Here is a 16,425-nt window from a genome sequence, read left to right on the forward strand (position 1 = left end):
GATTTACTGACTTAAGACTGTTGAAAAGTTTCCTGTGTTTTGACTTCTTCAGTAGGGCTGAAAAAGAACAGATCCAGCAGGAATCAAAAACTGTATTGGTCAAGCAGTAGTATTACCACAGGAAAGGGAAGGAGAGGGGCATTGGAAGGACAAAGTAAATCGAGACCTCCAGATAAATTCTGGGAGATTGCATTCACATTAGATTGTCTTTCTTTGGTCTTAAAGTAGTCTCTGTAAGCAGTAGTAAAATAAGGGGTTATGGCTGTTTTTAAGTCCCAATAGTAGGAAAAATGTGTTTAAAAGATTGACCTGCCTGTAGATGCATACAAAACTCCTCTCAGTCTTAATGTAGCCTAATTTAAGTGCCAAATACCAACTCTTAGTGAATTTTAAAAGAAAGTATGGAGGCCATTTAAAAAAGTTGAGGGTTGCCATCCAAGGCAGACTGACACATACAGGAAGTCACCATAATTCTAACAAAAATGTTTCAATTCAACAAATTGCCAAATAATTTCTCTGAAAATGTCTGTTGTGTGCTTGGTATCCAGGAAACACATCAGTCTATTCTGATCGTAAGAACTGTGGGCAGACAAAGTTTCAGATGCTCATTATACACTTAAAGTACAGATGTGAAACCTTTGTGACTTTCAATTCTTATCTCTTCAGAAATGTATCTTGCTTTGCTATTGAGCGCTGGAAGATGTTTTAACGTTCACTTTGAAGTGTTGAGCAGGATCGGTGGAAGTGTGGATGAATGTAGGCTGCATTCCAAATTTAAGCCATTCCCATTGGAGAGGGGAGTTGCCTCACAAATCTAGGCTGCAACCCAGTTGAAACTGATTTTTGTTTTACTTTAAAAAGTGTGACCTATATGTGAGCTGATACGATTTTTGTCTCTAGATTGCCATGCAAATACTAAATTAAGTTAAAAGATAAAGTTGTGTTGAATGTTTCAAAGTTATGTGAATAAGGTGCCATGATGGCCATTGAGTGGTTATTTGCAAATAGTATAGTAGTGGTTTTTTTTAAACCTCAATGTTATTTCAGTTATATGCTGCAGGTGCTGTGACCAACCTGTGTTGCCCACATTAGCTTGCTACACAAAGTATTCACAAAATGGCAGTTAACCATTTGGGTCAATAATAACATATTAAGTTATTTTACAGGCATTGAGCAAGATAAGTAAAAAGGTAAAATTTTAAATATCCAGCCGCCCCACTGAATTATTACAAAGTATTTACAGAACAGAAACCGGTCATTCGACCCAACAGGTCCATGCCGGTGTTTATGCTCCAGACTAGCCTCCTCCCACCCTTTTTCTAATCCCATCATTATATCTTTGTATTCCTTTCTCCCTCGTGCTTATCTAGCTTCTCCTTGAATGCACCTAAGCTATTTGTCTCAACTACTTCTTGTGATAGTAAGTTCCACATTCTAACCACTCTGGATAAAGAAGTTTCTCCTGAATTCCCTATTGGATTTATTAGTGACTGTATAATATTTATGGCCCCTAGTTCTGGTCTCACCACGTGGAAACACATTATATAAATGTGATCGTTCATAAAGTTTAAAGCGACCTCGGCAATGCTCCCTGTAAATATTTTTGGGGCTGCACGGCCCATTCAGAATACTGCGTATGCGCGAGTTTTCTGTTTAAAAGCTGGCTGTGCCGGGACCCCTGGAGCACTGCGCGGCCTCGCAGCTTAAAGGAAACATTGGACCTCAGTACACCTGTGAAGTTGTTGGGAAAACTTGTAAGAGTGTAACAGAATAAAGTAATTGTAGTGAAAAATTGTGTTGGTCCCATCCCAAAATTCTTACAAGTTCTCCTTCACTACATCAAGCTAGTATTTAATGCTTCCATATCTTATTGACAAGATCTAGTATATCTATTTGATTGATATGAAAACACAGTTAAGCGTGTGGCAAATTATCCAGTAGATTTCAATAACCTATGCTGAATTTCCTAATGTGCACTTTGGGCTTTCAGTGTCTAGTGGGTTCTTATGGTCTTGGGACAAGCCTCCTGCTGTTGCAGTGCGGTTACATTTCCATTAAGCCAGATCAGAGTTGCCCAAACTTTTTTTAGTTGAGCCCTACGGAGATTTATGTCCCCCCTCTTTCTAAGAGCAGTATTTTTCCATAATTAATGTTAGTGTAGATATTGCTGGTAGCCCAGAACACTTAAGCAAATTTGTCACTTAAGCTGTTTTAATTCTGCTCTCTTTACACACTTTTATGGGTTTTAATATAAGGTCTAATCATATTTTGAGAGCTCACTGGTTGGAAAATTCCTCTGATCTGCTTCTACTCCACTGGCAGTACTTCACCGGACGTGCAGAGCATAAGCACCAAACCTCCGACGAAGTAACACCAGCGAAGTAGGAGCAGATCGAGGAATTTCCCAGTCACTATTGACCGTGTAAGCAACTTCACCAAATGGAAAACTGCGGGCCTCCTTTCTTCAGGAAGGGGTGCGAGCTGGGTGCAGGATGAACAATGTTCATCAGACAGAACTCAAAGGTCTATGGCCAGTTTGTTTGAAGGTGAAACAGTAATGAATTGTTGGGTTGTTTTGGAGGGGCCAAAATATGTTTACTTTATGTTGTGCAAACGTGTGTAGTATTGAGCTCTACACTATAGGAAGGATATTGAGGCATTTGAGGGTATATGAGAAAATGCAAATATGAAGAAAGACTTGAAAAAAATGGGTCTTTTGCATTAGGACATCACAGATTGCGGGGCAATATGATTGAAGTATTTATATAATTATAAAAGGATGGGGTAGGGTAGATAGAAGCAGAATGTTTTCAGTAGTTGAGCCGAGAATGAGGGGCCATAGATACAAGATGAAATGTAAGAGATTTACAACAAGGCAGGATAAACTTCTTTACACAAAGTTGTGGGGATGCGGAATTCACTTCGTGGTTGAGGCAGAAACCACGCCAAAATTGAAGATTAGATTGGATAGATGGATGAAAACAGGAACAAGCCACATACATGTATGACATGCACTTTGTGTGATGCTTTCAAATGATGCGCACAGTTCCCAGATACAACAGATGCAAATTGAAGCAAGACTTTTAATTATGTAGATGATTGCAAATATTTTGAAAATTCCCTCAACTGCCCTGTGCAGCAATTCCGGTTTTTAAGGTCCAGCTTGTAACTCAGCAACTTCTTTTATAATGACATAATATATTGGCATACTAAATTATTACACCAGAGTGCGAGGTCATGGGATTTTGCTTGCAATTTCACTGTTTCAGGAAACTGTTAAAAGGGAGGGGAATTTAGAAAGCAAGTTAGTTTTCTCCACATTGGCTTGGCTTCCTAACAGTGACAGAGCAGTAGGTTAAAAAGGGTACTTAGACTGAAATGGACAAGCCTTAACTTTCTGTGGTGATCTACAGGGCAAGTACAGGATCTTCACGCCGTTCAATGTACAGTATTTGAATGGGGAGCCAGACAGCGAGATGCCGTTTTCGCACAGGTTGGACAGCAATTTACGGATTTTCATGTTTAACTGCGCATCTGCGCTTGCCTGTTGCTGTCCGATTTGTGCATAAATAACGGTGAACATCATTGGTTTCACCGTTATTTTTACAGTAAATTCTGGCCCAATGTTTCACATAGGCTAAGCTGATGACCAGATTTATTTGCAATTAAATGATTCACAGAATAAATACTTAAAGGGGGAAAATTTGCAGGGCTACATGAAGAGGGATTAATTGGAGAGCTCTTTGAAAGAGCCAGCACAGGCACGATGGGCCGAATGGCCTCATTATGTGCTGTATCATTCGAGGTTCCCTGTAGTACAAGTATCCATTACATCAGAGATTCCTGTACAACTGTGTTAATACTGTACTTTGCTTTGAGAGTTGTGAAGTTGGTTGGGGTTTGAGGCAAGGCACTAAATTTTGTTAATTGGATATTGTTGCAATAACTACAAAGAAAATAGTTTGGGTAGAACTGCAAAAATGTATTTCATGCTCTACGAAGTTTAATGTGCAGAAACAACTTTAAAAATTCAATTGCTCGCAGCTTTCTTTAATTGGAAAGGACATTCTCAAATAACCCTAACTTTAAAACACCTCCAGGTTACTAATTACTGACATACAATAGTGTTATTTTCTGTTGTACCTGTTTTGGAGCACCAGTCTGACTTGAGTGTGACTGCAACAACAAGCTGCTCTTGGACTGCAGCTGGTAATCCCTAGTCGTGCATATTTATTTAATCAATAGTTAAAAGTGGTAAACAAATAAAATAAATTTAACATTTTAGTAAAGGGAAATGGAAGCTGAAATATTTATCTTGCTTTAAGCAAGCACTATTCTGTGAAGTGCTTTAGAACTAAAGATTGCAAAATGTTGTCTTAAACAGCTGCTTTTAACAGTTCTCAAGTATTGCAACATGTGTCTTCATGTTGGCATTGCTACCAAGTATGACATACCCTAGTAAAGTTTAAAAAAGTACCATGGATTTATCTTTAGAATTGATTCACTCTGTTGTTTAGTGAAGGTCCAATCCAGAATAAGGTTCAATTAAGTTTATCAACAGATTGCAGAATAAATTCATCCCTGGTAACATTAGTGAATCTATACTGTTTTTTCTATTTTATATCCTTCCTATAATGGGGTGCCCAAAACTGCACACAGTACTCCAGCCGTGGGTTAACCAAGGCCTTGTAAAAATTTAACATTTCTTCCTTGCTTTTGTATTCATTGCTTCTCGATACAAAACTAAAGATGCTGTTTGCCTTTTTTATGGCCTTATCTACTTGCACCACCACTTTTAATGACCTATGTGTGTGCACACTGAAATCTTGCCATTTAAGGTGTGTTTCCTTTTGCCTATTGTTGCCAAAAGGTATTGCATAACATTTTTCTACATTTGAATTGCACCTGTCATCTTATCTATTCTGCTAACCTATCTATGTCCTCCTGGAGTCTTTCACAATTTGCAATTTCCCCAATTTGCTGTTATCAACAAAATTCAATATTGTTCTCTCAATTCCCAAATCGAGATCCTTTTATGTATTTAGTCAATAAGAGCAGCCCCAAGACAGACCTCTGTGGAATACCAATCACTACATCTTTACAGTCACAGACTTTCGTTTACCCCTACACTTCACTTTCTGCTCTCTATCCATATGGTCTAAGTGCTCTTTTAGTTTCAAACTTGATCTTATTTTCCTATTCATTAATTGAACACCAGCTGTACTAGAGTATACTTGAAATAAAAACAGTAAAATGCTGGAAATACTCAGCAGGTCAGGCAGCATCTGTGGAGAGAGAATTTTTCCTCACATTTAATCTGGGTAAGGATAATTTTTTTTCTTGCTATAATTTCCTTTTTCATTAAAGTACCTTTGTCTTTGACTAGTTCCAATTTTATTCTTTCACTGGCCCTCCTTATATTGTGGTTTCTATTTCCCAAGTGTTCTCCGAGCTTTAGGCCATCTACTTGCTCGGCTTCATTACCCATAACCATATTGAATAGTGTTTCCTTCCTTGTTGGAACAGCAGCATAATGACCCAAGAAAACAATGCATAATAAAAACACATCGCTCCTTTGTAACCACAAACATTTTCCCGATCCTAATATAATTTGACTACAAATTTGATCCCTAATTTTCTTTCCACAGTTTTGCATTATATAATATACTCCCAGTAATGTGACTAGTTATTTGCTGTTCCTCTTCTCAATCCAAAGGGATTCTGTTTGAACCACTTCTGTATTTAAATCCTAGTGCCATGATATTGTCTTATTTCCTTTCTTCCTTCCCAATCTCACCCACAAATTTCAGAACCCAGAATATTTAATTGCCAATCCTGACCCAGCTACAGTTGTTTGACTTATTGCTGGTTTCAGAATTTGACTTACTGCTAATTCCAGAATTGCTCACCGATGCTCAGTTTGGGTTCCACCAGGACTACTCGGCTCCAGACCTCATTACAGCCTTGGTCCAAATGTGGACAAAAGAGCTGAATTCCAGAGGTGAGAGTGACTTCCCTTAACGTCAAGGCAGCATTTAACAGAGTGTGCCATCAAGGAGCCCTAGTAAAACTGAAGTCAATGGGAGTTGGGGAAAGCTCTCCACTGGCTGGAGTCATACCTAGCCCAAAAGAAGATGGTTGTTGGAGGCCAATCATCTCTGCCCAGGATATCGCAGCAGGAGTTCCTCAGGGCAGTGTCCCAGGCCCAACCATCTTCAGCTGCTTCATCAATGACCTTCTCTCCATCATAAAGTCAGAAGTGGAGATGTTCACTGCTGATTGCAGTGTTCAGCTCCATTCACAACTCCTCAGATAATGAAGCAGTCCATGCCCGAATGCAGCAAGACCTGGACAACATTCAGGCTTGGGCTGATAAGTGGTAAGTAACATTCGTGCCAGGCAATGACTGTCTCCAACGAGAGAGAGTCTGGCCACCTCCCCATGACATTCAGTGGCATTACGATTGTTGAATCCCCCACCATCAACATTCTGGGGGTCAGAAACTTAACTGGACCAGCCGCATAAATACTGTGGCTACAAGAGCAATTCAGAGGCTGGGTATTCTGCGGCAAGTGACTCGCCTCCTGACTTCAAAAAACCTTTCCACCATCTACAAGGCATAAGTCAGTGTGATTGAATACCCTCCACTTGGCTGGATGAGTGCAGCTCCAACAGCACGCAAGAAGCTTGACACCATCCAGGACAAAGCAGCACACTTGATTGGATCCCCATCCACCACCTTAAGCATTCATTCCCTCCACCCCTGCACAGTGTCTGCAGTGCGTACCATCTACAAGATACACTGCAGCAACTCAGCAAGGCTTTTTCAACAGCACCTCCCAAGCCCGCCAACTCTACCACCTAGAAGCAGGTGCCTGGGAACACCGCTGCCACCAAGTTCCCCTCCAAGTCACGCACCATCGTGACTTGGAAATATATCGCCGTTCTTTCATTGTCCGTGGGTCAAAATCCTGGAACTCCCTACCTAACTGCACTGTGTGAGTACCTTCACCACACGGACTGCAGCGGTTTAAGGAGGCAGCTCACCACCACCTTCTCAAGGGCAGTTAGGTATGGGCAATAAATGCTGGGCTTGTCAGCAACACCCACATTCCATGTTTTGTTCAGGTGTAGGTCATTCCTTTGGTGCAGCTCACTGCTGCCCAGATTGATTCTAATGCTCAAACATTCTAAACTTTCCTCCTATACCATGCCTCTAACTATACATTTGTCATCTTCATCTGGCTGTTCCTGTCCTGGCTAGCACACTGATATTATTCCTGAGATTAATATCCCGCTTCTTAATTGACTTCCTAACTTCTGGAACACTCTTACAGGATCTGAATCCTATTCCTTACTTTGTGGTCAACATGAATCGCAACTTCCAGCTGATTTCTCTTGTCTGTTCACCTGATTTATATGCTCCTTACCTGGCACCTGTGAGCAATGTTCCCTTTAGGTTTTTTTTGGTGCGCGGCCTATTCAAAATACTGTGGATGCATGGTTTTTCCTATTTAAAAGCCGGTGAGCCAACTGTGCGGGAGCTGCAGAGCGCCACACAGCTTAAAGGGAACATTGCATGTGAAGCAATACACCATTTAGGACTTTTTACTGCTGAATCTCCCACTCCCATGAGTATTCAGTATTGAAAACTTATTGCTCAGGCAATGCCACCAGGGTATCCCTGCACTTCCTTTCTGCTTTTCCCACCTCAATGGATGTTCACCTGTTTCCATTCCTTATCCACTACCTCTGTCTGTTTCTGGGGTGACCACTTGGACAATATGACTTGCTGAAGCTCACAATGAACTTAAAGGAAAACAACTGGAGACACTTCCAACAGGTCTATTTGCACTGGATACTCGAGCCGTTTGGGAGCTCCCTGGTACAGGAAACTTTCTGGTATCTGGCACTGATGGGACCGAGCTGGTGCCATACCATCAAAACTGCCGTAGAAACCAGCGCTAATGTTAAAACATACGGAGCTTTTGAGCTCCGTGTGAATCAACAAACCCTGTACAGCTTCAAAACAGTCGGCCGCAGCTTAAAAGTGTCTGTAGCTAAGCAACAACTTCAGCTAGACCTTGCAGAGCCTGACTGGAAAAAAAAAGCAACGAGAAGTAAAAAAAACTTATAGGAAACGGCTCCTGAATTTTGCTGGTAGAGCTTTCCAGACATTTAACCTCCGGTTAAACGAAAGTTTCCTGTACTTAATATGTAAAAATTGAAGTAGGTGCAGCATGCAAGTCACAGTACACTTCTTGGAGTTGCCACGGTTCTACCCTGTCAAGCCCTCTTAAGACTTTTATACGTTTCAATGAGATCGCATCTCCTTCTAAACTGCAGAGAATATAGGCCCATTTTACTCAATCTCTCCTCGTAGGACAGCCCTTTCATCCCAGGAATTAATCTAGCGAACCCTCGCTGCACCTCATCTAAGGCAAGTATATCCTTCCTTAGGTAAGAAGGTACTCCAGGTGTGGTCTCACCAAAGCTCTATATAATTGCAGCAAGAATTCTTTACTCTTATTGTCCAACCCCCTTGCAATAAAGGCTAACCTACCATTTGCCTTGCTAATTGCTTGCTGTACCTGCATGTTAACTTTCTGTGATTTGTGTAAAAGGACCTCCAAATCCCTCTGCATACCAACATTTATTAGTGTCTCACTTTTTATAAAATATTTTGCTTTTCCATTCTTTCTACCAGAGTGGATAACTTCACACTTCCCCACATTATACTCCCATCTACCACATTCTTGTCCAATCACTATATCCCTTTGCAGCCTCCTCACAGCTTACTTTCCCATCTAGCTTTGTATCGTCAGCAAACTTGGATATATTACACTCTGTCCCCTCATCTAAGTCTTTGATATAGATTGTAAATAGCTGAGGCCCAAGCACTGATCCTTGTGGCACTCCACTAGTTGCACCCTGCCATCCTGAAAATGACCAGTTTATTTCTACTCTCTGCTTTCTTTCCGTTAACCAACCTTCAATCCATGCTAAAATATTACCCCCCAATCCCATGAGCCCTAATCTTGTGGGGCACCTTATCGAATGCCTCCTGAAAATCCAAATACGCTTCATCTGCTGGTTCCCCTTTACCTACCCTGCTAGTTACAAGTTCAAAAAAATCTTAATATATTGTTTTATCAAACACGATTTCCCTTTCATAAAACCGTGTTGACTCTGCCTAATCATATTGTGATTTTCAAGTGCCCTGTTACCATGTCCTTAATAATAGATTCTAGCATTTTCCCTACTGATGTCAGGCTAACTGGCCTATAATTCCCTGTTTTTTCCCTCTCTGCTTTCTTGGAACAGTGCTGTTAATGTTAAAGCAACCTGGTTCAGTAGGAAAGATAATGATTTCCTGAGATGAACTGACTTAACATCTGTAATCAAGTTAACTTTATAAAGGTAATTATATTAATTGATCCTTTTATTAATTTATCTTTCCCACATAAGATGTTGATGCTGCACTAACGTCTTTGATAACAATTTGGCACTACTGGATTTTCAGTTTGCTGTGGTCATTTCACGGTTACACCAATATTTGTAATTTTCACCACTTAGTTTTACTCAAGTATTTCTTGTAAAGAAGTAAAGTGGGTTAGACAATGACTGAAATATTTCACAACAATTGAAAAACCATCAGTTTTTGATATTCAGTAGTTAGTGAAAGCTGTTCATATTGCCCACCTTTAGATTGATTCCTGATTAGTCTAAGGTAAGATCAACAAATAATCATTAAGATACTGTTAGAACTGATTTTTACTATAGATAGTCTTTAAATTATTGATTTGTAATTATAAGGGTTTAATGTAATGTTATTAATTCCTTACATAAAGAGCTTTAAGACATTTCTAAGAACTGTGATAAGGCGATTTGTAAATACACAAGGTTTCTTTCAGTAAAATACTACGTTCACATCCGTACCCATAACAACTTTAGTAGGTCTACACCAGTCTGAGGTCTGCAGTCTTAGTTTAAACCTTTTGTCAGAATGACCTGAATGTGGTCCCACAGGTTTAGAAAGAGCACTGTTCTGAGAGGGACTCGATGACACATTAGGTAGAACACTATTTACCTCTGAGATCTGGCTTTAAAACCAGCTCAGACTGATGAGATGAAAACTTCTTCTTTCTTTCAGTTGTAACGGCCAAATGAGAAATGAGTTTGGGCAGTTTCTAATGGGCAGGAATCCACAGCACAAAATCGCTTATACTGTAGCATCACAGACCACGGGACGGCCGGTGTTGAAAATGACATGCCACAAATGCTATTGAATACAGAAACAATTTTTTTGTAAAATCTGGCTACCTGAATTTTCTCACTGTTTCACTAGTTTTTCAAACCCTAAATAGGTTTAGAAACTAGAGGAGGCATTTAAATTTGGAAAGCAAGATTTTAATGAAAATCTTGATCCTTGTATTTAATGCAGCAAGTTGGGATCTCTGCAATGGTCATGTAGAGGATGCTTCACTTCAGGTTAGGGTGGGAGTAACATTCAAGGATTTCTAATCTACATCCAGGCCATACCTATCTGACCTCGGATTGCTGGATACTGAATATGGATTTATAATTTAACATTCTTCAGCATGGCAGTCTCCTGTTTTAGTATGTGTATATATTTACGTAAAAAAACTTTTATTAAATTTGTGTTCTGTATATTTGCTGATCAGCATTGTTATGTAGAAGGCTTTCCCAGGTAGCTGTATCTATTACTAAATTACTTGCCCAATGCACATGGTGAGTGTTGATTCAATCTAAAGGAGATTGCTAACATCAATTTCTACTACAGGAAACTTTGTGCTATCCGGCACCGACGGGACCAAGCTGCTGCCGCTCCCTCAAAACTTCCGGATAGACCAGCGTCAATGTTATCAGATACGGAGCTTTTCAGCTCCGTATCTGACAACAAAGACTGTTGCTTAGCAACAGCTTGTCAACACTCGGCCCGTACCTTGGAAGCGTCTCTGAAGCTGTTGCTAAGCTACAGAGATGCTTTACAGAGCCTGGCTGTTATAAAAAAAAATGCTAGGGGAAGAAAAAAGACCTAACAAAAACGGCTGCTGATTTCTGCCGTTAGCTCGAAGTTGCCGGACATACAACCTCCGGATAGCACAAAGTTTCCTGTAGTTTGATGTGAATCTCTTGCCTTGAAAATGATGTGGAGAAAGGTGAGCGTTCTCCCAAATTAGTGTAAATAACTCATGGTTCCTGTGATTGTAGTGCAGTTTCTCAACAAGTGTGAATTTGAATCAGAAATACGAACAGTAAATGAAAATGACATATAAAGAGGTAAACTTCTGTTAAATACTTTACCAACATTTAAATATAACTACATGTATTAATATTTAAAAATATATATCAGTATAAGTGTAAGAAGCATAATACAATATAATACTAATGTAATCTGTGTTCCTTGACTTGTGTAAAGAAAACCAGCAGCAAAAAGTGGAATGTGCAAAATGAAAAAAAAATTGTTTAGTTTGCACATGGCATAATTTTTTTTTGCTTAAAATTAACTTGTGAAATGCTGCACAAGGGAGCGGTAGGATGTTGGCTCACACCCGATCATTGCAAGGGAACGCTATAATAAGGCACAGATTTTTCCTTGCATATATCTGCAACTGGTGACAGCGTGGGATTGACAGAGGCCTGAGACCAGGTCACCTGCTCACCACCTTGAATGGAGAATGGTGCTTTGCATTGGAGCACATAAAGCTAATTTTAAAAAGAAATCTGTGCCCTATAGAGATTTATATATTATCTTTACAACTGTGGCAGTTGTCTCTCTTTCTATTTGAATGCCTGATTGCTAACTGAATTTAGCCAATATCTCTGCTTCCAATTGGAAAGTTGGCTATCAAAAGTGCTTTCTTTGCAGAGAAAATTGAGATGTTTGATCTTGTACACCAATCTTTAGTGACTAAAGAACATTTTCAAAACTCATTGTTTGGTGGTGGAATGGGGAGGCAGGAAAAAAGTAAGCAGTGATGCCAGATTGTGTTCATGTATTCTATGGGTATTATACAATTTGTTTCTGAATTTTCATGCTGTTTTTTCTGTGATTTGGCTTGAACCTACGAAAGGTAGAAACACAAAGAAAAGTATGAAAACAATGATATTTGATAAGCATTTGGTTCAGTGGCACAGAAATTCAACAGTTGTACTGCTTTACCCAAGCATACTTCATTAATCTAAGTGTGACTCCTGCAACAGCCCCACCCCCCATGCATTGTCAGTTGGCTTGGTTACATCACAAATCCTGTCTGTTCAGTTTCATGTGATCTGCCATGTCTCAGGTTTACAATCACTCGACCTGTTAATGGCCCACTGGAGTATATCATGTAATTGTCTCAGTTCCTTGCAGGTTACCAGCTTTTCTTATTTTTCTTCCTGTTTCTGTATATTGGTTATTTACACACAATACAAGCATTCTTAAAAGTATGGGAACCATGAAGTAAGTTGTAAACCACAGGAATATCAAGGCGTTTAAGTTTATTTGATGAAGAATGTTCATTCATTTCCCAATTCTCAGTTTGTTCTCTTTCTTTTCAGTTGTACTCATTAAATGAGTATAAACCACCTATTTCCAGGGCTAAAATGAACCAGGTGACTAAGGCGGCTATCAAGTCGATTAAGGTAAATTTTAAAATGGAGTCATCCTGTTGCTTTAAAACTGATATAATCTTTGATAGAAACAATACTGTGTGATATGTTGCAATATAATTTGATGTGCACATCTTCTGTTAAGTTAATGGTTAGCTATAGCTGTGACTTTTTAAGTGCCACAATAAATTTAAAGTCAGATTTTTAGGTCTTGCTGAGTTTTCTAACTTGACAAAGTCTTCAGTATTGACTTGCACTCACATTCTTTTCAACATCTAAATTTGTCTCTCCAGGCTTGTGTTTCTTCAGTCCTGTGATGTTCAAATTGCGGTCTGTGCACCCTGTGAGTTCAATGAATCGGGCTCGTAAAGTCTAGGAAACTTGGTTCTATTTGTACTTTAATTTCTTAGTTGCTGTTTTGTCTTTTTTATATTCTGCAGACCTGGAGGTTATGGAAAGGATTGTTTTTAGCACTGATCTTTGGGCTTGGAGGTTTGGAAAGGGCTGTTTTCAGCACTTGGTAGATAAATCCTAAATTGAAGAACCTCAATCTATTAGTGAGATATAGCTTGAGATATGCAAATTAATAGGAGCCGTGCTTTAAACTTTATATGTGGCTCATGCGTCTAAGGGATTCAACAGCAAAAAGCTTAGACACCACTGTCAGTTATAAGGCTGAGTTTCAAATATACACGATACAGTTCCTTCCAAACCCTTGATTTCCCCTGTAGTTCAAAAATCTGTTTATTCAAGGCTGAGATAGACAGATTTTTGAGCTACAGGGAGTCGAGGGTTATGGGGAACAGGCAGAAAAGTGGAGTTGAGGCCAAGATCAGATCAGCCATGACTTTATTAAATGGCGGAACAGGCTCGAGGGGCCAAATGGCCTACTCCTGCTCCTCCTTATGTTCTTACCTGCAGGCAATGCTTCCAATGTGTATTGACAACCCATAATTTCCAACACTGCATAGCCAGTGCCAAACTTATAACTAAGTACTTTGAGGATGTCAAGTTTGATCCTCTTCGCTTTGGAGCCTTAAGTTCTAACTCATTGAAGGGGCATAGTTTGAGCTCCAAATTCTAGATCAGACACCAAAATGAATTAGCCTAGGCAGCTTTGCAGAATGGCCCAAGACCACAACAGTGGTTGGCAACTTTCTTGTTTATTCAAGGGACCGGTGGGGGTCATTAGGGGTCCTTTTTTTTTAGCTCATATAGCTTCTACTTAAACCACATGAGTACCAACACTTCTGCAGTTATTCTGGTGTCAATTTGCACTGGAACAATAATTGTTTAGGTGACTAAAGCATCAGGATCAATGCATTCTCCTTCACAAGGAACATTGTTTCAACGGTAATTGAAATACTCTTCCCATTGTACATTTCTCCTGTGCCCTAGTAATAACTAGGATAGGGAATCATACATTTTCAGATGTGGGATTTTGCATTGTTACATTCGGAAGGAAATTAGCAGGGAAACTTGCTTGTTTTGTTTCCCATGGAAGCCTCTGAAATTCAGTGGAATGATTTTCTGAGACAGTTGGAGAGTGCTGTTATCAAGGAACTTTTGACCCTTGAAGCATGTGCACTGTGTAGAGAGGATAGCAAAATTGGGGTTCTATGGCTAGTTTATAACTCCAGGAAGTTTCTGGCCAATGTTTGGCTTGAAAATCTTGGAACATTTCAGTCTGAAGAAAAAAGTTGAAAATGATAATGTAACTTCAGATAACTAAGCAGTAGAATTAAGTAGAATGATTATGGACCTCAAGGATGTATTCAGATAGTTGAGGTTTCTCAGTAAAAAGTTGTTATATAAATGCAAGTCTTTTAATCCCCCCCCCCCCCCCTTAAATTTGGTTAAGTATGGTGTACAGTTTGGATGAGTTCATTGAGTGTATTAGGGATGGGTTTCTTGAGCAGTATGTAACTGAACCGACCAGGGGGGCAAGCAACCTTAGATCTGGTCCTGTGTAACGAGACAGCATTAATTAAAAATGTCCTAGTAAAGGATCCCCTTGGAGTGAGTGACCATAACATGGTTGAATTCCATATTCAAGTAGAGGGTGAGAAGGTTGGATCTCAAACAAGCGTGCTGAGCTTGAATAAAGGAGACTATAAAGGTATGAGAGCGGAATTGAGTAGAGTGGACTGGGAAAATAGATTAAAGGGTAAGACGGTACATGATCAGTGGTGTACATTTAAGGAGTTATTTTACAACTTCCAAAAAATATATATTCCACTGAGGGAAAAAAGGGTGTAAAAGAAAAGATAGCCATCCGTGGCTAAGTCAAGTAATTAAGGATAGTATCCGACTAAAAACAAGGGCATATAAGGTAGCCAAATCTAGTGGGAGGATAGAAAATTGGGAAGTCTTTAAAAGACAGCAAAAAATAACAAAAAGATTGATTAAGAAAGGGAAGATAGATTATGAAAGTAAATTAGCAAAAAATATAAAAACGGATAGCAAAAGTTTCTATATAGTTATATAAAAAGAAAAAGGGTGGCTAAAGTAAATGTTGGTCCCTTAGAGGATGAGACTGGGAAATTAATGGTGGGAAACATGGAGATGGCAAAAACGCTGAACAAATATTTTGTATCAGTCTTTACAGTAGAGGACACTAAGAATATCCCAACACTGGACAAACAGGGGGCTCTAGGGGGAGAGGAGCTAAATACGATTAAAATCACTAAGGAAGTGGCACTTGGTAAAATAATGGGACTTAAGCTGGATAAATCCCCTGGACCTGATGGCTTACATCCTAGGGTCTTGAGGGAAGTGGCGGTAGGGATTGTGGATGCATTGGTAATAATTTTCCAAAACTCCCTGGACTCGGCAAAGGTCCCGGCAGATTGGAAAACTGCTAATGTAACACCCTTATTTAAAAAGGGTAGTAGGCAGAAGGCTGGAAACTATAGACCTGTTAGCCTAACATCTGTGGTTGGTAAAATGTAGAGTCCATTATTAAGGAGACAGTAACGGGACATTTGGATAAACATAATTTAATAGGACAAACTCAGCATGGTTTCATGAAGGGGAAGTCATGTTTGACAAATTTGCTTGAGTTCTTTGAGGAAGTAACATACAGGGTGGATAAAGGAGAACCAGTGGACGTAGTGTATTTAGACTTCCAAAAGGCATTTGACAAGGTGCCACACAAAAGATTATTGCTCAAGATAAAAAATCACAGGATTGGGGGTAATATTCTGGCGTGGGTGGAGAATTGGCTCTCTAACAAAGCGGAGAGTTGGGATAAATGGTTCATTCTCAGACTGGCAATCAGTAACTAGTGGTGTTCCGCAGGGGTCAGTGCTGGGTCCCCAACTCTTTACAATCTATATTAATGATTTGGAGGAGGGGACCGAGTGTAACATATCAAAGTTTGCAGATGATACAAAGATGGGAGGGAAAGTAGTGAGTGAGGAGGACATAAAAAACCTGCAAAGTGACATAGACAGGCTAAGTAAGTGGGCAGAGATTTGGCAGATGGAATACAATACTGGAAAGTGTGAGGTTATGCACTTTGGCAGGAAAAATCGTAGAGCAAGTTATTATCTTAATGGCAAGAAACTGGAAAGTACTGTAGTTCAAAGGGATCTGGGGGTCCTGGTGCACGAAACTCAAAAAGTTAGTATGCAGGTGCAGCAAGTGATCAAGAAGGCCAATGGAATGTTGGCTTTTATTGCTAGGGGGATAGAATATAAAAACAGGGAGGTATTGCTGCAGTTATACAAGGTATTGGTGAGACCGCACCTGGAATACTGCATACAGTTTTGGTGTCCATACTTAAGAAAAGACATACTTGCTCTC

At 39.7% G+C, this 16,425-nt stretch overlaps 1 protein-coding gene across 4 annotated transcripts in view; it reads left to right on the forward strand.

The window, feature by feature from the left end:
- The window catches only part of scaf8 (SR-related CTD-associated factor 8), a 164,445-nt gene that overhangs the window by 37,192 nt on the left and 110,828 nt on the right, over positions 1-16,425 (forward strand). For 2 of the 4 annotated variants that reach the window (XM_085981481.1, XM_085981483.1), the window contains exon 2: positions 12,568-12,651. In XM_085981481.1, the coding sequence (XP_085837607.1) occupies positions 12,568-12,651 (84 nt within the window). Of the gene's footprint in view, positions 1-12,567; positions 12,652-12,919; positions 12,962-16,425 lie in introns of those variants that run through there. The other 2 variants (XM_085981482.1, XM_085981484.1) reach the window with 1 other exon arrangement.

This window comes from Somniosus microcephalus, chromosome 3, assembly GCF_052327205.1.
Source record: "Somniosus microcephalus isolate GS21.2 chromosome 3, FLI_Smic_1.0, whole genome shotgun sequence".
In the NCBI taxonomy this organism is placed as follows: Eukaryota; Metazoa; Chordata; class Chondrichthyes; order Squaliformes; family Somniosidae; genus Somniosus; species Somniosus microcephalus.